This window comes from Rutilus rutilus (genome assembly GCF_951802725.1).
Source record: "Rutilus rutilus genome assembly, chromosome: 24".
NCBI classification, from domain to species: domain Eukaryota; kingdom Metazoa; phylum Chordata; class Actinopteri; order Cypriniformes; family Leuciscidae; genus Rutilus; species Rutilus rutilus.
The window spans coordinates 18,816,105-18,843,553 of NC_140228.1; the positions used below are offsets into that span (position 1 = coordinate 18,816,105).

At 36.9% G+C, this 27,449-nt stretch overlaps 1 protein-coding gene across 3 annotated transcripts in view; it reads left to right on the forward strand.

The window, feature by feature from the left end:
• pou6f2 (POU class 6 homeobox 2) overlaps positions 1-26,908 on the forward strand; it is a 114,071-nt gene extending 87,163 nt beyond the window's left edge. For all 3 annotated transcript variants that reach the window (XM_084399259.1, XM_084399258.1, XM_084399257.1), the window contains 5 exons: positions 3,812-3,949; positions 14,984-15,193; positions 18,653-18,809; positions 20,379-20,547; positions 26,064-26,908. In XM_084399259.1, the coding sequence (XP_084255385.1) occupies positions 3,812-3,949; positions 14,984-15,193; positions 18,653-18,809; positions 20,379-20,547; positions 26,064-26,568 (1,179 nt within the window). In that variant the 3' untranslated portion in view covers positions 26,569-26,908. The remainder of the gene's footprint in view (positions 1-3,811; positions 3,950-14,983; positions 15,194-18,652; positions 18,810-20,378; positions 20,548-26,063) is intronic.
• The last annotated feature ends 541 nt before the right edge of the window (positions 26,909-27,449 follow it).

A 27,449-nucleotide genomic window follows, 5' to 3' on the forward strand; every position in this document is an offset into this window, starting at 1 on the left:
TATCTATCTATCTATCTATCTCATCCTTAAGATTTGCAAACCGATAATGGCATTTCTCAAAACAATTCGTACAAACAGCACCACTATATACATATATATACATACGTATATATACATATATATATATACACATATATACAGTTGTAATCAAAATTATTCAGATTTTATTCAAATCATGAATATGGGCAATATTTACAGACTTTCAGCTGTTCGCAATGAACAAATCAAACTGAGTAATTGAAATAGCTCAATACATGACTTCTGCAGTCTCAAACTTATTCAACCCCCTGAAAAGAATCCCTCACAACAGCACAAATCTGCAAAACAGGTGTTGTCTCAGTTACACCTGATGCAACTAATCAAGGGCTTCATTAGCTGCACCAGGTTTGCTTGAGCTAGAACACATGAAATATCAAATGCAAGTTCAAAGTTAAAGGAACGGGCCAGAAAAAGGAAACTATCAACGGCTGCAAACCGATTTCTGAGAGGGCAGATTCAGAAAAACCCTTGCAAAAGACCTGCAGCAAGATTTTGTGGCAACAGGCACAGTGAAAAGAACACTATGGGCCCTATCTTGCATCCAGCGCAATTGACTTTGTACACCGACGCATGTATCATTCCTATTTTGCACCCGCGCACAGCGGACTTTTCCCTCCACAGACGCACGTCGGTTAACTAAGAAATACACTTGCGCTTCCCGGGGTGGTTCAGCGCAAAGAGGAGGCGTGTTCCGGTGCAAACGTTCCCTCATGCTATTTTGCAGGTTTAGAAAACAATTCCGCCACTGACCGAAAAAAACTAGTTTAAAGTCAGTGGCGCGTTGCGCATGTTATTCATATGCTATTTTAAGGGCGCATGCTTGACCATAATCAATGTAGCGTGTGCACAACGCGCATACACTTTGATTCTCTCATCTACACAGAAGCAGCAGTTTTCATTTTTGCAAATCATACATTATTACGATAGATAGATAGATAGATAGATAGATAGATAGATAGATAGATAGATAGATAGATAGATAGATAGATAAATAGATAGATAGATAGATAGATAGATAGATAGATAGATAGATAGATAGATAGATAGATAGATAGATAGATAGATAGATAGATAGATAGATAGATAGACAGTTTATTATAAAGGCATACATCTAGCTTACACATTTACCCAAATTATCATACGCCTGTTTAACCGAAGTTAATTTGGGTGTGTTTCTCCATCCCCAATGTAACTTCTCTGTGTTTTACGGCCCTGACGAGAATGTCGGTCTCTTCGGCTGTGAACCGCTCCTGGTGTGCACCTGGCAAATCCGCCGTTATAATAGGAATCCGCTATAGAACAAGCGCGCCTGCTCTTAAAGGGAATGTGAGATGTCGCTCTGATTGGTTTATTTCACGTTACGCCCAAACCACACCTATGAATAATGAAGCTACTTCAAACCAACCCATTTTAGATTTCCGTCGGGCGCAAGAGTCATTTATCCCGCCGGTATAATAGCAACAGCGCCCAAGACCCGCCCACAAAGTTACTTGCGTTTCGCGCTTGATACTTGCGTTTCAGATCGTTAAAATAGGGCCCTATGTCTGTTAAGCATGGTGTGGCTCGGCTGCTTTGCATCCTCTGGCACTCGAAACCTGCAGCGTGTGGAAGGCAAGATGGATTCATTGAAGTATCAGGAAATCCTAGGAGAAAACGTCATGCCATCAGTGAGGAAGCTGAAGCTTGGGCGTCATTGGACCTTCCAACAGGACAATGATCCCAAGAATACCTCAGATTCCACCAAGGCTTGATTGCAGAAAAAGTTCTGGAAGATTCTACATTGGCCTCACACTCACCTGACTTGAACCCCATCTCTGGTGGGATTTGAAGAAGGCGGTTGCAGCACACAAACCCAATAATATTACTGAACTGGAGGCCATTGCTCATGAGGAATGGGCTAAGATTCCTCAGAAACGCTGCCAGAAGCTGGTGTCTGGTTGTACATCTCATTTGCGGCAGGTCATAACAGCAAAAGGGTGTTCTACTAAGTACTAAATATGCTTGCCATGAAGGGGTTGAATAATTTTGAGACTGCAGAAGGCATTAAAAGTAGCATTTTCAGTTGAGTTTGGGGAAACCACTTGAAACATTTGTTGTATTGAGCCTTTTTTTTTTTTTTTTTTTTGGAAAAAAGGATTTGTTCATTGCAAACAGCTGAAAGTCTGTAAATTTTGCCAATAAACCTGATTTGCAAGGGTGGTTGAATAATTTCAATTCCATCTGTACATGTACAGGTGTTTGTGTGTTACATTATGTCAAGTATATTTACTGTACAATGTAAAATGCATGTGGACTACTGTAATATAGCATTTACAGTAAGTTCTACAACGTGATTGAGGACACTGTTGTTCTCCCAACATTCGGCTATAACTTTCGACCCACCACGACAATAATTATTGAGAACACGTTCCACAAGTGGCCCTTATTTAATCAGAAACATTTCTTCAATTTTGTCCTCTTCTTCCTCTTCCTCTGTTTTGCCTCTGAACCCTTCCACCACACATCCTTACTCCTCTTCTTCTTCCCAGCTTTTGACCCTGTTCGTTTCCTTGTTGGTCTTCCATTTTCAGAATTTGTAACACTGTGTTGTGCTCTGTCTATATATGCTTGCCAAATGAAGCTTCATGAGATGCACCTCTGAGCTATCTTAGAGAACTGGAGAACTGGTTTAGAGATCATCTAGCCCTTTACATTTCCCTTCATTAGTGAAATAAAAAAAATCACCTCCGTAATTCAGGACACATTTACCAAAAAAAGTCTAATAGAAATGTATATGCTTGACAGTTTATGACAACTAGTTCAACCATTTTGCATTTAATGACTTATGCAAGGAACTAATGCCTAGATGTTTTGAGGGGTAAGACTATTCAACAGGGAACCAGTATAATATATTTTGATCATCATGACATAAGCAATTGATAGTGTAGGAAACAGCAGACAATTGTACATAATCAATTGCATAAATGTACCAAAGCATTTGCAATTTGTTCAAAAGAATGAGAAATTGCTTTTATGATGTGCACAAGTGACTAGAGGATGTAGAGGCTGAGCAAGTAGTTTAGAGAATTTCAGTTATGATCTGAGAAATGCACCAAAGCGTCAGTATTGTATTGTTATCTTATGTTGGCAATGATGTTGACCAATGCAAAAACATTTTACAAAGTTTATTAAACCTTTTTTTTTTTCTTTTTTTTTTAAGAGATTTACAAAAGAGGATAAAAATACAATTTACCATAAAGAGTGGAAAATATTAGCAATTACACTTTTATTGAACGTTTTTATTGACAAATCTGAGAAAAACAAATTGCATTTTTCCTTTTATGCTGCTTTTTTAACAAATTCAGCTTTATTTTGAAGAAAAAAAAAAAAAAAAAAAACAATCAAAACTGTTTTGTTAACTTTCTTAATTGTAAAATTGTAAAATGAAAAAAAAAAAAAAAAACATTAATATACATACATACATACAAACAAACAAACATATATAAAGGAATAGTTCACCCAAAAAATATTTTTTTGTAGTTTACTCACCCTCATTTCATTCATCCATGGAACATCTTTATCTTTAATCCATTAAACACAAAACATGAATGTGCTCTATTTCAGTTCTTGTTTGACTTAAGTATTATTGGTTCTATTTAGTATACATTTATCTAATATAAAGCTGTCACCATATTTAAGATTTTTTTGTGAAAAAGACCTCTAAATTTAACCAATTCTTACTGTAATCGAATTGTCAAATCATTAGTTTCTCATTCTGTGTTCACTTCCTTAGCTCAACCCTCTGGCCAGTCAGGCAGCGGTTGCCGCAGCAGCAGCGATGGGATCAATTGCCGGGTCACAGGTGTTTGGGAATGCTCTCTCCAGTCTGCAGGGGGTCACTGGACAACTGGTCACCAATGCACAAGGACAGGTACATGCATAAACAAACCGCACATTTAAAAGATTATGCCCACATGAAATGCACATGTAAGCTGAAGTGTTCCCCACGCCAAAGACATGGAGAAGTGTTCTGAAGTGGCATGAACATGATTTTCTTTATTAGTGTAATGTTACTCAGATATCTAAATCCACTCTTCAGTTCTGACCTTCGTGCCCCGTCTTTAGCCATGTTAGAGCGAGCCAGAGAGGGGCGTTGTGTTTAGATTGGACAGCAGTGTGGGAGAGCAGGGGATAAAATGCTGACCTTGTCATATTTACGGAGCCGGCTGCAGAATTGTTCCATCAGTATCCAGAGGCTTGAACGATGAGGCTTGTCAGACCAGGGCCCTATCTAATGAATCATCTTATCGCAGGTGCGCACCGCTCCCATATTAAAGGAAAGATTGTATAGCCAATGTGCCCTTTCACGCTACAAACAGCATTATTTACCTTAACCCTTGTCTCATTCCCCTCCTCGCATTGACACTTTCTCTTCTGTACGACAGAAAGCATTGTTTGAGAAATTGCATGCTGGGAGCCTCTTTATGTAGCACTCTTATTGAAGGCTTTATGGGTGCTTTTAACAGTTTTGGCTGTAAATGTAATCAAAAAAAAATCTAATGACGTTTTATATGTAAAAGGAGCCATATGCTCAGTGACGGCAGCACAATAAATCGGCTTATCAACTTTTAACAGGGAGGAGAAAATTGTCTCCATATCTTTTGTTATTGACGTTAAAGGCAATTTGTCAAATAAAACTCATCTATAACCTAGTAGAAACAGGCCACATTAGGCAAGATGCATGTGGATATATACATTTAGTACACACAAATGTGTTTATTAAACATACACTACCCCTCAAGATTGCTTTTAGTACGATTTTTTTTTTAAAGAAATGACTTTTATTCTGCAAGGATGCATCACATTGATCAAAAGTGACAGTAAAGATATTTATAATGTTACAAAAGATTTCTGTTATAAAATATATCACGGTTTCCACAAAAATATTAATCGGCACAACTGTTTTCAACATTGAAAATAAGAAGAAATACTGTATTTCTTGAGCACCGAATCAGCATAAGGATAATGTGACACTGAAGACTGGAGTAATGATGCTGAAAATTCAGCTTTGCATCAAAGGAATAAATTACTTTTTAAAAGATATTAAAATAGGAAACAGTTATTTTAAATTGCAATAACATTTGACAATATTTCTGTTTCTTACTGTATTTTTATTCAAATGCATGCAGCTTTGGTGAGCATAAGAGACCTCTTTCAATAACAAAAAAAATCTTACCAACCAGATACTGCATATAAAATGTATGTTATTTTATATATTTTTATTTAAAAAAAAACATATTTATATATGTATGTATTCTTTTACTTTTTTTAATTATATGAGAACATTTTACAATAAGGTCTCATTTGTTGACAGTGCATTAACTAATGTTAACAAATACAACTTTTGATTTTAATTCATTAGTAAATGTTAAAATTAATACTAAGATTAATAAATGCTGTAGAAGTATTGTTCATTCATAGTCCATGTTAACTAAAGTAGTTAATATGGAAGCTTGTTTCCGCCACAGAATGAAAAATAAAAAAGGTGATTGTAACTTTTTATCTCAAAATTCTGTCTTTTTTCTCACAATTGCGAGTTTACATCTCGCAATTCTGACTTTAAATCAGCAATTGTGTGATATAAAGTCAGAATTGTGATATCACAATTGCGTGTTCTGACTTTTTTTCTCAGAATTGCATGTTTATATCTAATTTTTTTCTTTATTTATAACACACAATTGGGAGATATAAAATCAGAATTGCACAGTTGTTGTTATTGTTATAACTGTTATACAGTCCGCATTGTGAGATATAAACTTGCAAAGTTGCATACAAAGTTGCAATTGCGAGAAAAAAAAGGTCAGAATTAATAAAATAATTGCGACTTTTTATCTCTTTATTTCTTTTCTGACTTTATAATATTCAAATTGCGAGTTTATGTCTCACAATTCTGACTTTATAACACGCAATTGTGACTTTATATCTCGCAATTCTGAGAGAGAAAATCTAAATTGCGAGATGGAAACTCGCAATTGTGAGATAAAAAGTGAATTATCTTTTAAAACGTTTTATTCTGTGGTGGAAACAAGCTTCCCTAAGTTAACCAATGTTAACTTATGAAACCATATTGTAAAGTGTTTACAATTATGATTATTTCCATTTTGGTACCATTGTTGGGTCACCACATGATGTCCAATGTGAAAATAAAAAAAGGGTTAAGAACTATTGTGTTCAGGTATAACTTTTGATAAATATTCTGAAGATTAATGCACAGTTCTTGTCTGTATTTTAAACAATGGTATTGTGTACTTCAGTGTATGATAAATTGTCACTCATGTGAGAACACACCAAGTGTGTGCATCTGTACGGTAGATGTTACCTAACAAACTGGTATGGCCTCGTCTATACTGAAAGTGCCTGCAGGGCTTGGCTGGACGTATTGGCATGGCGATGCCGTTGATGGGATGCGCTGTGTTTGTAGTGTCGTGGCGGCTGACACTGGCTGACATAATCAGGTCACTGAGACGGTCAAAGCCCAGGGCTACAGGCTCTGCTCTCGACCTTATTACTGAGGCACATTATTCAGTTTGAGCCTGCTAAAACACCCACCACCCTTCTGAGCCTCGTCCCCTACCCTTCTTTTGCTTTTAACATTAAAATGATACTAATACAGGCCGCAGACGTGGCCAGGGGAGCAGCAGATGCTGCCACAGACCCCCCCCCCCCCCCCCCCCCCCCCCCCAAAAAAAGAAGAAAAAGGAAAAGGTTGGAGTGAAGGGATGAGGCAATGTATTGTTTTAGACTGAAGCACTCTTTGTTCGGATAGGGTGTTGATTTAGCTCTTAGGCGTTAATGTTGGCCTGATAATAGATTACTGAAATAACACAATTCTGGCAGTGTTGCTTTGAGCATAGTCTATAAGTAGCAGAGTTTTTCCCTCAGCTGCCACACAGCTGAATATCTCCTCGTTTGGGCCTCAGAAAAGGATGTGCATTATGTTTGTGGAGGATTGAGCGTTAAAGGAATTGTTCACTTCAAAATGAAAATTCTGTCATCATTTACTCACCCCTCAAGTTGTTTCAAACCTGTATGAACTTCTTTCTGCTGCTGAACACAAAGATATTTTGAAGATTGTCGGTAACCAGACAGTCGATGAACCCCATTTGGACCTGTTTGATTACTGACATTCTTCAAAATATCTTCCTTTGTGTTCAGCAGAAGAAAGAAGTTCATACAGGCTTGAAACAACTTGAGGGGTGAGTAAATGATGACAGAATTTTCAGTTTGAAGTGAACTATTCCTTTAATGGTAACATTTGAAGAAGGAAATAAATAGTAAATGTTACTGTATCTTAGAATGAACACATATTCAAATAAGCATGTTTATTACTTGAATATGATATGTTTAACTGTATTATTTATAATTTGACAAATAATAGGTTTATGCCAAACGTCACATGAACAAACAGGTCTCATTGCATCCACTTGTATGGTAGTACGAACTGATGGCGTTACCTATGGACTTGTAAGGTAATCAGCTAACCTATCTAGTTCTTTTTATTGGTGACGTTCTGTTCATTTTAAATATCAAAATGTTAGTGAGAAAAAAAACAAAAAACTTTTAGATATCAATCTGCATATGCGACGGACGGTCTAAACCGGTCCTCTGCCATTCCACTGTCAAGTCTAGTCATTTGTATTTTAGAAGGAAAATAAACTTCTTCTCTTTTTTTGCTTAAGATCAAATGAGTAGGAAGATCAAAGTTTTTCACCACAATGACTTTAGCAGTCTCTTCTGGGCCTGACTGATAGCAGGGGCAAAATTCCCAGCTCTTTTAACACCGTTTGGCTTTAAACATCTCCCTCCTTTGAATTTTCAACTTGGTTTCATCATCCTTGGTTTAAATCATTCAAATTTTATGTCGGTAAAGTCTCCATTGGAAAATAGTGAAAAAATAAACAAATAAATAACGGAGTGTCTATTCACGCTAAGTGCAAATAGCCCGCCTTTTTGGCAGAGGCTATTTACACTAACTCCGCCCCCTGACGTCTGGTTGGGACAGACAAAATTACAGAAGACTCTGGATTTTCAACAGTAGCAATAGTGCTGGGGTAAGGCGCGTGGCAGAAAGTTTTGACGCAAATCAACCAGCAAGATTCCCTTTCCCATCACATATCAGATCTTTATTTTCAATAAAAAAAAAAAATAAAAAAAAAAGTGGAAATAAAGTGTCTAACATTTGATTAATATTAAAGTGTTTATCGGTTAGGGGTAGGTGTAGGGAGGGGCTTTATTGTACCAATAAGGAGCCATCCATTTAATAATAAAGTATAATAATTTACACTCTGTTATTATTGCATACCGTTTAATGTACAACAACACTGAGGTGCAAATAGTATCTGCCAATATTTATAAGTATAAATAGCATTTAACCACTAAACTTATTGCAAAGAAAATACTGCTATTTTTACACTGTAAATAGAATCTAGTTACGTCCCAAATGACGCACTATACGCTATGCACTTATACACTATGTACTTATGCTCTATGTACTCAACCGTGTAGTGTATGAACTAATTAAAATTATAATTGTCGTATAATTGGATTAATTATATTAATATGCAATATGAATAACATGGACACATAATATAGTGTTACTGTTTTAGCATAAACTCTTACCAATAAAATCCAGAAGTCATGTTAATAGTTTTCCATTGATCTTTAGATATAATTTAATCTAATAGAAAAAAAAAAAAAAATCTTGTTATTTAACCATATTGCTAAGCTGTTGATAACTTTTACCAAGACTGTAGTGTTTGACCGTTTCTGATCTGTGTGACGGGTGTTAGAAGTTTGGAATTCTCTCTCAATATGTGTCCCCATCTTATTCCCCTCCAAACAGCGGGCAGTAGGGCAGAAAATGGGCAGGGATATTGCCTGGCGGCCATGGCTAACGCTGAAGATTGGCCTGGCTGCAGGAAGAAATGACATTCCCTGGGAATCACTGCCAGTATAATCCTAATGAGTTCTGCTCAAAGAGGAGAAACAGAGAGAGAGAGAGAAAAAAGTAGGAAGGGAGATGAATGCTCACCACAGTGTAAAGCATGTATAAAGTGCAGAGGAACAAAAGCAAGTAATATATAAGAACAAGAAAATAACAGATGTATGACACAATATATATGGACCCTTTAGAATTTACTTCATAGTAATTCTTTTATCTCCTGCCATTTCAGGCAGGTGTTTCTCATGCGGACAAATACATGATCAGATTTAAGAGTGTAGCACAGGCTCATGCCGGATTGGTTGACAATGTTTCAGGAGATTGTTTACATCAAACACCCAACGTGATCGAGTCACCGGCAAAGTCCACTTATGTTTCACGCGGTTTTACCAAATCAGATGGATTTTTATTTGCTACTTAAAAGGATTCATGTGGCACATGTCAACTCTAACATGTCAAACATTGATGGAAACAATTTTAGATTTAATTTGTCCTTCAGCATATTTTTTCCAGCTTGGCTGTTTTAAGACAAACATCATACAGTACATACATAAACAATTTCAACCCACATCAACATAAAAAAAAGTGTATAGGGGTAGTTCTCTCAAAAATGAAAATTCAGTCATCATAAGGGGTGTAACGATACCCTCATGTCACGATTCGATACATATCACGATACTGAACTCACGATACGGTATTATTGCGATTCTCCAAGACATTTGGTAAAAGGTTAACAAAAAATGTACTGTTGATTAAAATGCTAAATTCGGTTTTACATTGTGGGTGTAAATGAATAGGCTTTGACTTGTGCTGGTAACCAAATGCACAGGACAATGGTGACACCAGAATATAAATATTGATGATTCTGAAGCTGAAAATACAGAATTATTTTAGACGAATATGCTTGCACTCTGTCACTGACTAGATATATGTAAAATAATGTAGGCCACTTTTTACTGGTAACATAAGACATTTGGCATTATCAGGACCCACAAATATTCCCCTATTGCATTATTATACATTATATTCAACAATATATAGTTTAGTACTTTAATGTAGTGACACTAAAACTCTGAAAACTTAAAATTTTTCTCTCAGAAAGTTTGATTTTTGAGTATTGCGATATATTGTGAGATTTTGTGACACGATATATTGTTACCCTAGTCATCATTTATTCACCCTCATGCCTGCATGTCTTTATTTATTCTGAGGAACATAAAAGAAGAAATGTCTAATCTAATGACATAGAATAAACATAGAATTGGATTCCATTGATTTTCTTTCTTTTTCTTTTCAAAATTGTCTTCTTTTTTTCTCTCAAAATATCTTCCACAGAAGAAAGAAAGTCATATTGGTTTGGGAACAACATGGTGGATGACAGAATTGTCATTTTTGGGTGAACTACTTCATTCATTTTAATTTCTGAATCTGAAATCAATTTTAATCCTCACTTAGGCTCCATATAAAGTCGATTGGCTTTGGATTGTTCGGTGTTAATTAGAACGTTTAGATAACAAGCCTTGACATATCCCTATTAAAATGATCTGAACAGACTGAGGAGCCATCAAATTAAAATATTAGACACACTTACATGTAGCAAACAATAACGGTAATCTGCATAATTTAGTTTTGCCACAGTGCCTGCTGGGAACCAAAGTACAGCATAATTGATTGCATAATTGAATTAGTGAAAGAAATCGAATCTCTAAAACTTCATAATGTGTAGAAATGGCAGATTTTTTTTTCTCTTTTCTTGAGGTTAATGCAGTTGCAGTTGTAAAAACAAGGTCCTGTATGCCACAGTAAGCTGAGAGCGCAGTGAACGTGGCTATTCAGAGCAGCCCGGGACAGTATGTAGCTGTCAGCTCGTGTGCTGTATTATTGCTCGTGTTAGAGCAGCCACTTAGTCCAATGAGAGTGAATAATTGAGCGGAACAAGCCCTGAGACAAGACGGCATGCAAATGCCATGTCGGGGGACACGAGCGCCACACCGCACAATAAAATATGCTAAGTGGCAGTAGAGAGGGCCTCGGAGGATTGAGAGGGAGCGATAAAGAGCGACGGAGGGAGGGAGAGAGAGAGAGATAAATTATCTGTCGCTTAATGCGAAGCAACGCAACCAAATGAGCCGTGGTGAGGGTGAATTACACATAGTCAGCCCTCCTTTTTTCCACCGCTCCATCGTCATTATGTCAAAGAGAGGAGGGAACAGGCGGAGGAGAGGAACGGTCAGAGATTATACAGATGCAGAGCTTGTTAGCGCAGCCGGGGGTCCGCTAGCAGGCGAGGTTAAAATATACGCGATAGATCAATGGTGCTTTTTCAGTCTAGGTGGAATATCAGACATGTGCGCACACACAGACTAGTTGTTTTTTTTTTTGTATAAAAAAAAAAAAAAAAAAAGGAGTTTTACCCTTTTTTTTTTTTTTACAGTATGTGCTAGACTCGAACTTGCAACTCTCACATGAGCACCACAGCTCAATGTGTCTGCAGCCCATGTGTGTACAAGTAGATAGCATGTTCATTTATTCACAAACATTGTGATGTTCACATTGCAAAGCCATTAAAACAAACATTGGTGGACATATAGTCATATAGAGAGGATTTGTACATTATATTTTAATTTTACTCACATTTTAATGTGGGAGTGGCTGTCTTGACTTTAAATTAAGACCAAGAATTAAGTCAAGAAATAACCTCCTGCCTCTATGCCAAGTGTAAATACTAAAACAGTATATACAGCACATTGTACTATCATAATGTGACGTTTCAAAAGAACAGCATTTAATTGAAATAGAAATATTTTGTAACATTTAAATCTATTTACTGTTACATCCTTGCTGAATAAAAGTATTATTTTCTTTTAAATTCTTCAGCGACTAAAAAAGCTCTTGCCATAGATATTCTTGTTTTGTCATGTCACATAGCGCAACCTGATTTGAAATATTTTGTTTCTGTCTTTTTAAGTGGAACTTCCCCAAGGAAGGAAAAAGGCGGATAAAACTGACTTTATGCTATTTAAATCCATTAAAAATGGCACAAAAATGCCCAGCCTTGTCCAGGACATATTATTTCCTGACTGAATATCCATTTTCATTTGTAATGATGTAATGATGCTTAAAATCCAGCTTTGCCATCACAGGAATTAAAATAGAACAGTTATTTTAAATTGTAAAAAACATTTTACAATATTACTGCTTTTACTGTATTTAAAAAATAATAATAAAAAAAATAATAAAAATGCAGCCTTGTTGAACATAACTTCTTTCAAAAACAAAATCTTACAGACCCTGAAACATTTGACCGGTAGTATAAAGTGTTTTGATCTCATGGTTAGTAATATATAGGGCCCTATTTTAATGATCTGAAACGCAGGTATCAAACGCGAAACTCAAGTAACTCTGTGGGCGGGTCTCGGGCGCCCGACGCAAATCTAAAATGGGTTGGTCTGAAGTAGTTACATTACTCATAGGTGTGGTTTGGGCGAAACGTGCAATAAACCAATCAGAGCGTCATCTCACATTCCCTTTAAAAGCAGGTGCGCTTGTTCAATGGCGGATTGCTATTATAATGGTGGATTTCCCAGGCGCACGCAAGTCGGTTCACAGCCGAGCAGACCGACGTTCTCGTCAGGGCCGTAAAAGACAGAGAAGTGACATTGTATGGGGATGGGAGAAACCCATCCAAATTAGCTTCGGTTAAACAGGCGTATAATAATTTGGGTAAATGTGTAAGCTAGATTTATGCCTATTTTTTCACATCTTCATGGACACAACAAAGATTTGTGTGGTAATATATTTTTCCTTGTAATTATGTATGGTTTGCAAAAATGTCAACTGCTGAGTCTGTGTAGATGAGAGAAGCAAAGTGTATGCGCGCTGTGGACACGCTACATTATGGCCAAGCATGCGCCCTTAAAATAGCATCTGAATAACGCACCACTGACTTTAGACTAGGTATTTCCTGGTCTGTGGCGGAATTGTTTTCTGAAACTGCAAAATAGCACCAGGGAACGCCTCCTCTTTTCACTGAACCGCCCCCGGGAGCGCAAGTTCATTCCCTAATTTACCGACGTGCGTCTGTGGAGGGAAAAGTCCGCTGTGCGTCGGGTGCAAAATAGGAATGATACATGCGTCGGTGTACAAAGTCAATTGCGCTGGGTGCAAGGTAGGGCCCATAGTGTATTATGAGTAAAAAAAAAACGTGCAAATGTTTTTTTATTATACTGTTACTTGACTCAAGCATTTCGATCTCCTGCATTAATGCATTTCATGAGTATAGTTGTGGTGCTCTGGATGAAAGAGGCTTTAAGTCTTGCAGTTCCACTGACATAAACCCTTGTTGTGTGTCGGGAGGAGGCGTTGAGTCCTTTTCTCCAGCGCTGTTGTTCTACATGGCTCATTGAAGCCGTGGCCTTGAGAGGTAAAACACTGCAGCTACAAAGGGTTACGGCCTTTGATCTGTGACAACCGGAGAAAGGGGGTGCAGAAGACCCGTGAAAAGGATTGTGGGAGGAGGGCGTCCCTTATATAGGACCAGAATTATAAAGGGGTGTGTGTGTGTGTGTGTGTGTGTGTGAGTTTTATTGGGGGACGAGTGGTTAAGAGGCTACGTTATTAACTCGGCCCTTCTCTGCATTTTACACACACAGACACACACACACACGGTTTTCCTCTGGTCTTATGATAGATAATACAGTCAGTGGTGTGCACCAGCACACATAAAGGTACTCAGAGCCTGACCTTTAGAGAGGAGCAGAGAGCACATTTTGTGTGGGGGGCTTTCATGTGCACATACTTGTGTCTGTGTGTAGACTATGTACGTTCAGCCAGGTTTGTGGTTCAGTGCAAGTGGTAATGTATGAGTGTGTGTATGTCTTTCAAGCCTCTCTCAAAAATAAAAAGGTTATACAGTCTATTTTCTCCGCCCAGTACTAAGTAGCCCTCGATCCGGTAAAATCTGAGGGCTTTGATACTCTGACACTGATGAGGTCCTCGGAGTGTATGAAGTGCTCTAATTTGATGTCTTTGTTGTTTTGTCAGGTACAAAGATTATGAGTGTGACTACACATTTTTGTCATGTCCATCTCCTTTAATACCATCATATACAGTATATGACTATTTTTGTGCAAACATACATTAATATGCTTGAGTAAGATCAATCAATCAGTAAGATATTTTGGTAACACTCTACAATAAGGTTCATTAGTTAACATTAGTTAATGTATTAACTAACATGAACTAACCATGAGCAATCCATTTGTTACTGTATTTGTTAATCTTTGTTAACGTTAGTTAATAAAAATACAGCTGTTCTGATAGTTCATGTAAGTTCACAGTGTATTAACTAATGTTAACAGGTTTTAATAAAGTATTAGTAAATGTTGAAATCATCATTAACAAAGATTAATGAATGCTTTATATTTGCAGTTCATTATTAGTTTGTGTTAACTAATGTAGTTAACTAATGTTAACTAATGAACCTTATTGTAAAGTGTTACCGATTTTTTTAAAGAAATGCATTAAATTGTTCAAAAGTGACCGTAACCAGCACAAATGTTTCCAACATAATAAGAAAAAATGTTTCTTCAGTGATTTCTGAAGGATCATGTGACACTGAAGACTGGAGTAATGACCAAAGTCCCTTTGAGGCAAGTCATTTCACTCTGCGGCCATCTTTGTAACGCCTCTCGGAGCTATTTCAGTCATGCAAGTACAGCTTCTATCTCTTTCAATGGGGAAACATCAAATTCTCCAAAGCTGTTCACCGAGCTATAAGTATTTGAAAGCACCAATAAAATCGAACAACAACTGCCTCATAAACATTGTTTCTAAACGCTCAAATCATGACAAAAAAATTGCTGTGTTTGATTATTCAGTGATAGCAGAATAGATTATAAATGGTTGATTACTGAGTGAATTGCTTAACCTGGATTTATTTCTCTTTTCTTGCGATTTTTATAGATCATTGGTACGATCCCTCTGATGCCAAACTCTGTAGGACCTTCCAGCCAATCAGGGGGCGGCACTCCCTCCCTGCAGGTCCAGCCAATCACACCACAGCTGCTGACCAATGCACAGGGTCAGATTATAGCCACTGTGATTGGCAACCAGATCCTGCCAGTGATCAACACCCAGGGAATCACACTGTCGCCCATTAAACCTGGACAGCAGGTACGTAATGACTGTTTAAAACAATGATTTCAAAAACTGTGATGTGAAATGATGTGAAGCTTAATATGCCATATGAAAATACCAAGAAATGTGCATGATATATCCTAATAATCACATAATAACAATTATATACAGCATAATATAGCCAAAAACATGTGTAAGACAAAGACAGAGATACTGTATGCCAACAGAACCCAATACAACTCTCCACTCGCATAGTAACACTGTATTTCAAAGGCTTGCACCTATAATAATACAAAACAATAATCAAACTTTAATATAAATCATCCTCAAATAACAATGATCAAACTCCTATATCAAATAATAATCAAGAAGGTAGTAAGAATGCACAGTTAAAGAGCCTAACAACAGTGCAAAACAAAAGAGACTGTAGAGACATGCGTATTATCCCCGTTCCCACCCTATAATCTACAGCGGTCGGCTATAAAAGCATCTATAGGTCAACCTCATTTCTGTTGGAGCGACTCTGTGTCAAATTTACTGGAAACTTTGATCACGGACGTAAACGCAGTAATGCATTTGTAATAATGTTTATGGATTTGTCTGCGTTTCAAATTGACTCCCGAACATTTCCATGCAGCGATAATTTATGGCTGTCAAACACGGTGGCGGCAGAGAGATCCACCGAAGCTCGGTAATTCTCACAGACCTGTCAACAGTTCTGACAGTGTGTGCAACACTACTGACATCTTTCAGCATCCAAAGAAAAACACACTCGCGCACAAACACACAGAGGAGAATTAATAGTGCAAGAGAACAGCAGAGAGAAGCCAACCCACTTTTAGACAGATGAGACGCTTGTTTCTTGAAGAGTGGAGATGCACAAGAGGCGCTCGATGGTGCATAAAACATGAAAATGTATGGTGCCGCAGTCATGCCACATTGCCCATAATAATGACTCATATTGTAGCCACATAATTTTGATTTCTGGGCTCAGTAAATGTGTGTGTTTTCCTTTTCGTGTTAAGGTTTCGGTGCTGAATAGCCAGACGCTGACGTTTCTTTTGTGTACTTGAAAGTATCTGACAGCCGTGTTGAATGAGAAATTGCATGGGGAGTGAATGCAACCTCTATCATCTCCACCGGTCCGCATCTCTCATCTCTAATAAACAGACGAGTCTAGTTTGCTCGTTCTCATAAACAGACTCAACAGTTTTACCTAGTAAACAACCACAGGACAAAAATCTTTTATCTCTTAAAACCCAGGGAACCATCTAAAAAAGAACCATCTGAAAAAATAGTTTTAATTTAATAAATTACACATACATTTACTATTATATTAGCTATTTACAAAAGACAAACTAAATGGGGCCAATCATTAAAGTTAAAGTACTCATTGTTTCAGTAGAATAGCCACAAGACTTAAACAATATGTGTTAAAGGGTTAGTTCACCCAAAAATGAAAATTCTGTCAGTAATTACTCACCCTCATGTTGTTCCAACCCCGTAAGACCTTCGTTCATCTTCGGAACACAAATTAAGATATTTTTGATTAAATCTTAAAGTTGTCTAACTCCTCTATAGGGTTCCAAGGAACCGAAACTTGCTGGCCCAAAAAAATGTATTAAAGACATCGTTAATATAGTCCAAGTGACTCCAGTGGCTCAATCTTAAGTTTATAAAGCGACGAAAATACTTTTTGTGCGCAAAAACAAACAAAAATAACGACTTTATTCCACTTTTCATTTCCTTCTCTCTGGGCCTCGGGTCTTTTTGCGTAGTGTTTAAGCGTAGCGCGTCTGTGTTGCACGTCACCACGTATCACACATGACAAGCGTCGGCCAATAGTGAGCCTACGTGGTGACGTGTAACACAGACGCGCTGCGCAAAAACACTACGCGACCCAACTAGAGGTCCAGAGAGAAGGAAATAAATAGTGGAATAAAGTCGTTATTTTTGTTTGTTTTTGCGCACAAAAAGTATTCTCGTCGCTTGATAAACTTAAGATTGAGCCACTGGAGTCACTTGGACTATATTAACGATGTCTTTAATACATTTTCTGGGCCAGCAAGTTTCGGTTCCTTAGAAGCCTATGGAGGAGTTAGACAACTCTAAGATTTAATCAAAAATATCTTAATTTGTGTTCCGAAGATGAACGAAGGTCTTACGGGGTTGGAACAACATGAGGGTGAGTAATTACTGACACAAATTTCATTTTTGGGTGAACTAACCCTTTAAGTGATTTTAGTTTGAAAATATCAGTATCAAAATCATTTTAGGAAACATATAATACATATTGGAAAAACAGTGCCCGGATGACCTACTACTTCCGCCAAGATTCTCAAGTGCTCATTCGATGGGCCCTTTACTATCCCATGAGGCCACGGGAGAGGATTTATGAATGGAAGTGAAGCGGCGCAAGGTCACTTGACAGTAACAACATGGCGGATGTAGAATGTCCAAATTCCATTCATACTACCCATAAACATACTATATAGAACATACATTTTGTCGCAAAGTAAGTTTAAAATTAAATGTAGTACCTACTCAGTATGCGATTTCGGACGCACTGAAAGTAACACCATTAAAAAATGCAGAGAATTTAAACAAATTAATGGTTTTATTAAAAAGAAAAAATTGGTAACACTTTATTTTGACAGTCTCTTTTGAACATTCTGTTGATATAAGTAACTTTGCAACAACATGTCAACTAACTCTCATTAGAGTATTAGTAGACTGTCTGCTTAATATCTGCTAACTCTTTATTGTGATGCTCTCCCAACAGACATTCTACTGAGCATAAATAACTTTGCAGCTACATGTCAACTTATTCTAACCCTACCAGTCTACTAATACTCTATTGACACTCTAATGAGAGTTAGTAGACATGTAGGTGCAACGTTACTTATAGTCAACAGAATGTGTTAAAGGGACCATCAAAATAAAGTGAAATCAATATCACTTTTAAATCCCATTCACGTTCATTATAAGTGCCTCACTCAGTTTTGCTTCTTTTTTTCATAACAAAGTATGTCAAAATTAATTTGCCACAAATGCTGTCAATTGAGTTTAACTTGAATGAACTATTCCTTTTAATGGTACCAAGATATTTTAAAATGTTTTTGAAAGAAGTAAGGCTGTATTTATTTGATCAAACATAAGGTCAAAACAGTAAGATAAAGATTGTGAATTATTATCGAAATTTAAAGTAACTTTTCTATTTGAAAATATTTTCGAATGTAATGTATTCCTGTGCTGGCGTAATTTCATTTTCAGCACCATTATTCTTTGATGAATATAAAGTTCAAAAGAACAGCTTTTATTTGAAATAGAAATCTTGTGTAACATTATAAATGTCTTTGCTGTCACTTTATATCAATGTACCATGTCCTTGGTGGAGAAAATGATTAATCTTACTGACCACACTGACTTTTGACCAGTAGTGTATATTGTGTTCTCCTAGTGTGTGTGCAACTCAACACGTGTGTTTTTCCACAGCTGCCACAGGCCGGCCAGACTTCACAGGCTCCTCCCGTGTCTCAGCCAAGTCTGCTCCGCATGCCCCACAGCCAGAGCCCTCTCCGCCAGGCCTCTTCCTCCTCCTCAACATCATCATCCTCATCCTCGGCCCTCAGCGTCGGCCAGCTAGTCAGCAGTGAGTGTGCACTGCATCTCTGCATGTTTGCTGATCCACTTTCACTACACATAAACACTTTACACCGAGTTTACTTTTTTTTTTAAATGTTTTTATACAAGTGTTAATGAAAATATGCTGCCTTTTCATTCAGTTTTTATCAAATTTTAGTTGATTCGGTCATCTAGCTGACCAAACTGTAGACCTAATGCATGGAAGGTTGTGTTTAGAACGGCTTTGGCCTCCAGAAGCACCACATATAAATCACTCCCTCCAAGCCTGTCAGAGCCACGGCGGCCCTTTTAAAAACGGTTTTACTTAGATAAATTCTCATTTGTCAAAGCCAATTGGCCTAAAACCATCTGCAGTGGAGTTTTAAATTCAATAAACAGGAAGTTTCCATTGATCAACTTGCTGTGGATATAACCAATGGACTTTGGTTGTGTTTTCATTTTTTTCCCTCTTTTTTGTTTTGTTCAAAACATAGACAATACCTTTAGCATTCTCTATTCATTTCATCAGTTTACCGCCGTGGTGCAGCTCTCCATGCCAGATTGTGTTTGTCGCGATGTCCTTGGCTAACGTTAATTCCCCAGAACATGTTTTGAATGGAGGGGATATAAAGTCTGACTGACCCCACAGCCTCCACATTCAGCTCAGATGCAATACATGCCGAATTTTCAAGGACCGTACACATTTTGTATTTGGCAAATCTTTTTTTTTTTGTATTTTATTCAATGAGGTGGATGTCATGATAGCAATATAGAATCACACTGCTGGGTTTTGTTAAGACATTACATGATTGAGTCAGGGTTGTCCTTTTGGGGTCAAATTCTTCAGTATATGAGTATTATTAAAAAGGGATTCATTTTAACGGATCAGCAATGAAAAATAACATGGCAAAAGGTAATGTGCCATTACAATTTGCCATTAATCATTATTATGTGGTCAAAAAGACACAACTACTTCATGTAACAGGATTTTTCAATATTGCGTGGGAGCAAGTTCAGGTTTCAACAACTAATTTGCATATGGGGTGTGACAGGGTGCTGGTTCAATAGATTTTGACTTTAAATATGGCTGATGCATTCTTTTAATAATTCATTCATAATGACGTCCATGAATTATTTAGTCGGCCAAATTTTTCTTATGTAAGCAGGATGCAAGCCCACCTGGCAGTGATGTATAATGCCCAATCACATTTTATTAAGCTAAAATACACAAAATGAAATCCTGAATCTATAAACCCTGAAGTGCAAAGCTGCTAAATGAATCAAATTGAAATCGAACCTCTGCATACCTCTTTCATAGCTAAATGTTATGTTCAAAGAAAGAACTTGGCATAAAAATGAATATGCATTGCTTAGAAAGGCATTTTAGAATGCTATTCACATAAGCATTCATTTGGGAAGTGCCTAATACAAGCATTATTCAATGTAGTGTTGATTTTGAAATACACAGGAATGGAAGCTATTTTGAAGTCATTTTTGTCAAAGTCATATTATAACACTTATATTCAGTTCTGCATTTAGGTATGAATCCTTGTGAATGGAGAGTTGCAGCTTTATTCTTTTCTCTTTTGTTTTATAGACCCTCAGACTGCACCCAGTGAGGTGGATGGTGTAAACCTGGAGGAGATTCGAGAATTCGCCAAAGCGTTTAAAATTCGCCGGCTGTCTCTGGGTCTGACTCAAACTCAGGTGGGACAGGCTCTCAGTGCAACTGAAGGACCAGCCTACAGCCAGTCTGCCATCTGCAGGTATGGAGGTCACCAAACAGATCAAAGTGTACTAGCACATTTAAAATAAAATAAAAGATTATTATATTATATTATATTATATTATATTATATTATATTATATTATATTATATTATATTATATTATATTATATTATATTATTCTAATGTAGCTTTTTATTTTAAAAAATAAACATAAACCCGGGTTTACATACAAGTAGTGCCCAATTTATATTTCATCACAAATAATTAAGATGTTAAAGAGAGATGTTAAACATTCATAACTGGTGAGCAATATGTGTCAGATACATCCATTTTATTCCAGTCTGTGCCCGTCTCCACTCATCTTTGCACGGTCTATATGAAAAGATTCAGTTACTAATGTAAAATACATCAGCTTTGGTATTACAAGAAGCACTTAAACCACTTAATAATTTCTAAGGTCCAATGCCATGTATTCACATGACATTTAGCTGAAAGGAACTTGACAGGACTTTTAATAAAACGTGTTCCACAGTGCAAACTAAACTAGGACATTATGTAGCATGAGTAAATGAAATATTTAGCATCATCATTAGAGCACTATTTTATGTGTGTGTGCATTTTAAGAAGTTCAGTAGTTACTGTATACATCAGGGGACAATTTGCACCAACATGCGAACAAATGTGATGTTAGATTACATTTATAAAGGATGCACAATATCTTATCACACAGAACTATTGAGGCCTGTGCTATTAGACATAAATAAGAATTAGAAAAGAAAGGATAAAGCACAAAACCTATAGTGCAACTACTGCATGATCAATGATAGACCCAAAACTTTTCTGTTGACTCAAACTCAAGCTAACTTGTTTGGGTCCAAATATTGAGTTGCAGGTACGGATAAACTGATTTCATATAAATCAAAGAAAAATATGTTTTAACAAAATATGTTTTAGCATTTTTTTTTTTTTTTTTTGAGCTTGATGAATGCAGTTTACAGATTAAGACTATTTAAATATATAATTTTTGGTAATTACAGTTGTTTGCTATATGCAATAATTTGAATATAATTTAAAACAATGTATTTGGTTACTTCATTTCGATAGTCCACTTTAGACATGCTACGAACTATAAGTAACTTTGCAACTACATGCCAAGTAACTCTCATTAGAGTATTAGTAGACTATAGTAGGTTAGGGTTAGGTGTTCAGGTTCGGGTTAGTAGAATAATTTGACGTAGTTGTAAAGGTACTTAAAGTCAGTAGAATGGGGGACCCTCAAATTAAAGTGTTAGCAGATATTAAGCAGACAGTCTACTAATACTGGTAGTTGACATATAATTACAAAGTTACTTATAGTTAGTAGAATGTCTAAAATGGACCGAAATAAAGAGTTACCATGAATTGTTTGAATTGTGTAATACATTGTTATCAGTATATCTAACATTTATAATACTTCTCACAACAAAAACATGGGAGTTGTACCTGTAATTCTCTAGAAAAGTAATTGAAAGTGTGCCCTATTCAACAAAAGTACAAAATAAGCATTATGAACAATACTCTAGATAATAAAGACACATGAATTACCACTTGAAATAAAATTCCTTGTTTGAATGAACTCTGATCTTACCTCACAATGTCTCCATGTGCATTTTAATCCTTATAGGATTGTAAAAGGCTTATAGTTTGTCTGATGAGACACTTGTGTTTATCTGACATGCCGCTGTCGCACGCTTGTTAAAATTTCATCACATCAGCAACAAGCGACCGATAAAGCCTGAAACTGTTGGGTGGGGGGAGAGTGCGGGAATTCCTTATGAAGCTTCAAACTAGTGCAGAAAGTCTTAAAAATCCTGCATGAAATATTTAGCCGCATGCATTATTTAAATATTTATAGCATACATTAAAAGCCATTAGTTTCCAAAATAAACAGGTGATGTGATGTTTTTCTCTATATGCGTCCTTTCATCTCGTCAGAAAGGAAGGGGGATTTTTTTTTCCATTATTTGTTCATTTGTATGACATTGGACATGACAGTGTGCAGAGCGTTTTTGGCTTTAAAGGCAGACTTCACATGCTTTAGTTTAGTTAACATCAGCAGAGACAAGAGGGGAAAGAGGTGAACGTGCGTTCGCTTGTGAGTGTGTGAGCTCTTGGGGCTCTTGTAGTCTTTGCTCAGTCAAACTCGGCCTGACAGATGTCTCTATCTTGTCCGATCTCATAGTTCAGAGCGGAAAAAAGCATTATTGGTTCGTCTGAACAATCAAAAAGGTGCATCGTCAAACTGATCAGAGACAGGGGTCATTATTAAAGCCCGGAGAATCCAGATGCCTTATGACTGATGTGAAGCATTTGACATCAATGGAATGAAATCATAAAATACACGTTTGACATACTCAGTTTATTGAGAATAACATATTTTTAAGAATGCATTAAAATCGAAATCATTTGCTCCCTCATTTATTTAAATCAGTTAAATACACCATACAAATTAGATTTTATGCAGCACGGTTCACGGCCTTTTCTCTTTTGCATGCACCGTTGCACACAGACGCTCATAAGATGTCATATCATCACATAATTGCGAGATGGGAATCGCTTTTCCACTTTTAAGCTGTGTGGATTTACAACATTAATCCACACCGAAACACTGGATTCACATCAATGATTCATGTCTCAGGCTGCAAAGCTGCCATCTATAATTTGCACGACAAATTGGGCAGAAGAGCTGCTTAACATGACTGTATTTATATTTAATCGCACCTACTTTCCCACTGCCTTTTGATTCATTTCTGTCTCAAGGCTGTCCTCTGTATTCGCCTCAAAAAACATTTCCAGACATCTTTTGAATGGAATTGTAACATATGCATTCATTAATGTTCAGCCCCAAACTTTTGAAATTTAGTTTCAAACATCCTTGAAAAGTAACTGTTATTATAGTCAATTCAATTTATTATTTATTAGAGTCGGAAACTATATACATATTTCTGTTCAAAAATATAAGTCAAGTCAAGTCACCTTTATTTATATAGCGCTTTTTACAATTCAGATTTAAAGTTTTACAGTGTTAACAAGAAAATAACGCAACAGAGTTTGTTTCTGCTGTACAGCAGATCTAGAAGAAAATAGTGTCATAGTCCATCTTAAGTAAGTTGGTGATGGTTCATTTTTGTTGTAAAAAAGTTATTAATTTAGTTAATATACATATATATATATATAGCCGCTATGGAGAAAACAGTGATGTCATCGTCCAGCTCAGTTCAGTTCTCATATAATGGTGTCAATGCCCATTTTTAAAGGAATTAATACTTTTATTCAGCAAGGATGCATTAAATGAATACAAAAAAAGTTACAAAAGATTACTATTTCAAATAAATGTTGTTCTTTTAAACTTTCTATTCATCAAAGAATCCTGAATATTTTTTTTTGCAGTTTCCACAAAAATATTAAGCAGCACAACTGTTTTTAACATTGACAATAATAATAAACGTTTCTTGAGCAGCAAATCAGCATATTAGAATGATTTCTGAAGGATCATGTGACACTTAAGGCTAATAATTCAGCTTTGCCATCATAAGAATAAATACATTTTAAAATATATTAAAATAGAAAACAGTATTTTAAATTATAATAATATTTCATAAGATTTTTTTTTTTACTGTATTTTGATATGAGAAATATATTGCTAATATTGCCAAGTCAGGTCTCAAAATAGCTCAAAACCTTATCACAATAATGAAATTTATGTACGATTTGAATCATTGTCAACAAATAACTGACCAATTACAAAAAAAAAAAAATCTTATAATGTAGTCATTACTAAAACCCACTCAGTTTTATTTGGCTTTGATAAAGTAGTGAATTTTGTTAATCCTGCATTAGCATGATTATATCCCCGCTGTCTCTCTACAACCAGAAGCTGAAATATTTAACTTATTTCTGGTGTTACTGCAGTGAACAGGATCTAAAATTAAGAAATTAAATAATACATGACTATAAATAAGTCGGCATCTCAATATGCCTGGACTTTTTCCTGCTCAGTTGGCTTTAACAGGGTGCTGTCACTCATCTCCGTTCTGAAAAAAATTGTCTTTTCGTTTGAGGACCTGGGAGAGCGAGGGCCTTTGCCCCCGCTTCAGGCGTCTTTTCAAATGCCAGTTAAGATTTCATCAAAGGCCTCCTCACAGGAGCCTGTCCAGGAGTTCAGGACCAAGAGAGACTGTGTGTTGTTTCAGAGAGCAGTAGTTCACCTCTCTCGGCTCCCTCAGCTGGGCTTTTCTCTGTCTGCCTGACAGATGTCCATGTGTCGGATGGGAGCGCAGGTCAGGGAACTCACTGAAACATCTCCCCATTAAAGACACACCTGGAAATCTCCACGTTCAGTGGAGTCTTTGGAGACAAAAGCTCTTGTATGGTTCTTCTGTAACTACAGTATATACTCTGTATCTGGTTATACTGGCTGTAGATCAGGATCAGTGCTTCTCAAGGGGATTTTACATTGAACATCCTGTAGAGACGCACCACATTTATTTTATAATGATGTAATTCTAAATAATAATGCAAATAATGGTATGGCATATGGTTTTTAGTTTTTGACCCACCAGTTTTTACAGGTTTAGAGACACATAAACAGCTTGTATACTACCGGTGTATCTATCCAAACTAAATCTATTCAAAACAATTCCCATAGTTCAGTGTAACCCCAAATAAAGAGCCACATAGAGTACTAAACTTTTACCAGGCTTTTTCTTTTCTTTCTTGCAGCTCAAGTGGCTGTTGTGTGAAATGTAGCTTTACTTAGTTTAAACAAGTGTAAAACTAGTAACCGTGACAAATTTTTCATTATTGTTTTTGTTCAGAAAGCAAAGTTTCTACCTCAATTGCCAAGTAAGACCTAAATATTAGACTGATTTACCTCCCTGGAGACCCTAAACTTGCAGACATATTCAAAAGTGAAGGTGAAAATGTATTAGCATTAAACATTAAATGAGCATCAGGCTGGCTTGAGGAAGACGGAGAAGTTTTAGAAGTGTATTCAAATGTGTGTGCATTTGAGTGAATAATTTAAACCATTTGTGAATTAATAATGCATTTAATGTTTTATTGCATGCTAGTGTTATCCATTTGACGTATGATGTATTAAAATCTCTCACAGAAAAGAGAATTCCTATTCATATGTGATGCCATATGTGGCTTTGATTGTACAGAGGAGCTAGAGAAGGCAAATAAATGAATTCATTCTTTATGATATCAGTCAGGTGCTTGTTTGTATTTGGACCGGCCCGTGGAAGAGTCCTCTTGGTTCAATGCATCATGGGTACAGAGAGTCAACAAAAGCATCCTTGATGTCCTGGAGTGCAAAAACGAGCTCTTTTGGCTTAGATTCATTTGTTTCCCAGCACGCAACAGCTGAAGCAATGCAGTAGAGGCCATGAAACTCTCTGTCCCATTGGCGGCTTGGACCAAGAGACCCCTTCTGGGCAACTGGGTCAGACAGGAAACCCCTCACCCGGTCTGGGCACTTGAGTAAGCTTGTTCTCTCTCAATTCTCCCCCAGACACACCATCCTGAGAAGCCACTTTTTCCTACCACAGGAAGCCCAAGAGAACACTATAGCTAGCAGTCTGACAGGCAAACTGAACCCTGGCCTTTTATATCCTGCCAGGTTCGAGAAGTTGGACATCACCCCAAAAAGCGCCCAGAAGATTAAGCCCGTGCTGGAGCGCTGGATGGCCGAGGCGGAAGCCCGCCATCGCTCCGGTATGCAGAACCTGACCGAGTTTATCGGCAGCGAGCCCTCCAAAAAGCGCAAGCGGCGGACCTCTTTCACGCCGCAGGCTCTGGAAATCCTCAACAGCCACTTCGAGAAGAATACTCACCCCTCCGGTCAAGAGATGACCGAAATCGCGGAGAAACTGAACTATGATCGCGAGGTGGTGCGCGTCTGGTTCTGCAATAAGAGGCAAGCGTTGAAAAACACTATTAAGAGGCTGAAACCCCCCGAGCTCGGGCCGATCGCACCAATGGACCCTCTGGTCGATAATATGGAAGAACATCCTTAGCTCGATGAGGCAAACGCACCAATGGCGAAACTTCTGATGTTGTGGACTTAAACCTGGACAATTAGTATCCGATGCATCGTCGACTGGATGAACTGTCGACAAAGACAAAAAGAAATATTGTCAGTGTTATCATCACAAAAAGCAAAAACCAAAAAAGTCAAGAAAAAAGAGAGTTAAAGTACTGATTCATTAGCAGTGTGTGAGGATTAAGAACAAGGATCATATTTAAATCAAGGATGGTGAAGAAACTACTTACCAAAGTTTGTTGCATCTGATTCCTGAGGTTTTTTAATTGTAAATGTGTTTTACATTTTTACATTTTTACGGGGGGAAATGGCACAAAAAAAAAAAAAAAAAAACGAAGAAAGAAAGAAAGAAAGAAAATGATTTGTGTAATGGGGTTGGTGGGTGTGACATTGAATCTTTGTCTTAATTTATCTCTTGGGTTTTTATGTAAATATTTCTGGTAATCTGTCACCAAATTGAAATCACAAGTTCCAAAAAATATCTTTGAGAAGTTTATTGTCACGTTTCTGCTGTCCATATATAAGGCCATTGTCAACTCTGTCATCTCGCTCTGTTCATAAACATTAAGGCATCCGTCATAAAAGACTGCACTTGGGAGGAATATTTTGCAAAGAGATTCTCAGTGAACATACCATAGATATCCACATTCGTTGCAGCTGTGATTAAAGCTATTTTACGGTGTTGCCAAAGCCTCCTAGCCAAAGAACAAGGACATTGTGTCATACCTTGGCCTGAACCTTTCTCAAACCATTTTATTCATGTGATCGGATGATTTTTTTTTTTTTTTTTTGTCACACTCAACTAAAAAAAATATTTATATATATATATATATGTATATGAGATGAATTACTTTA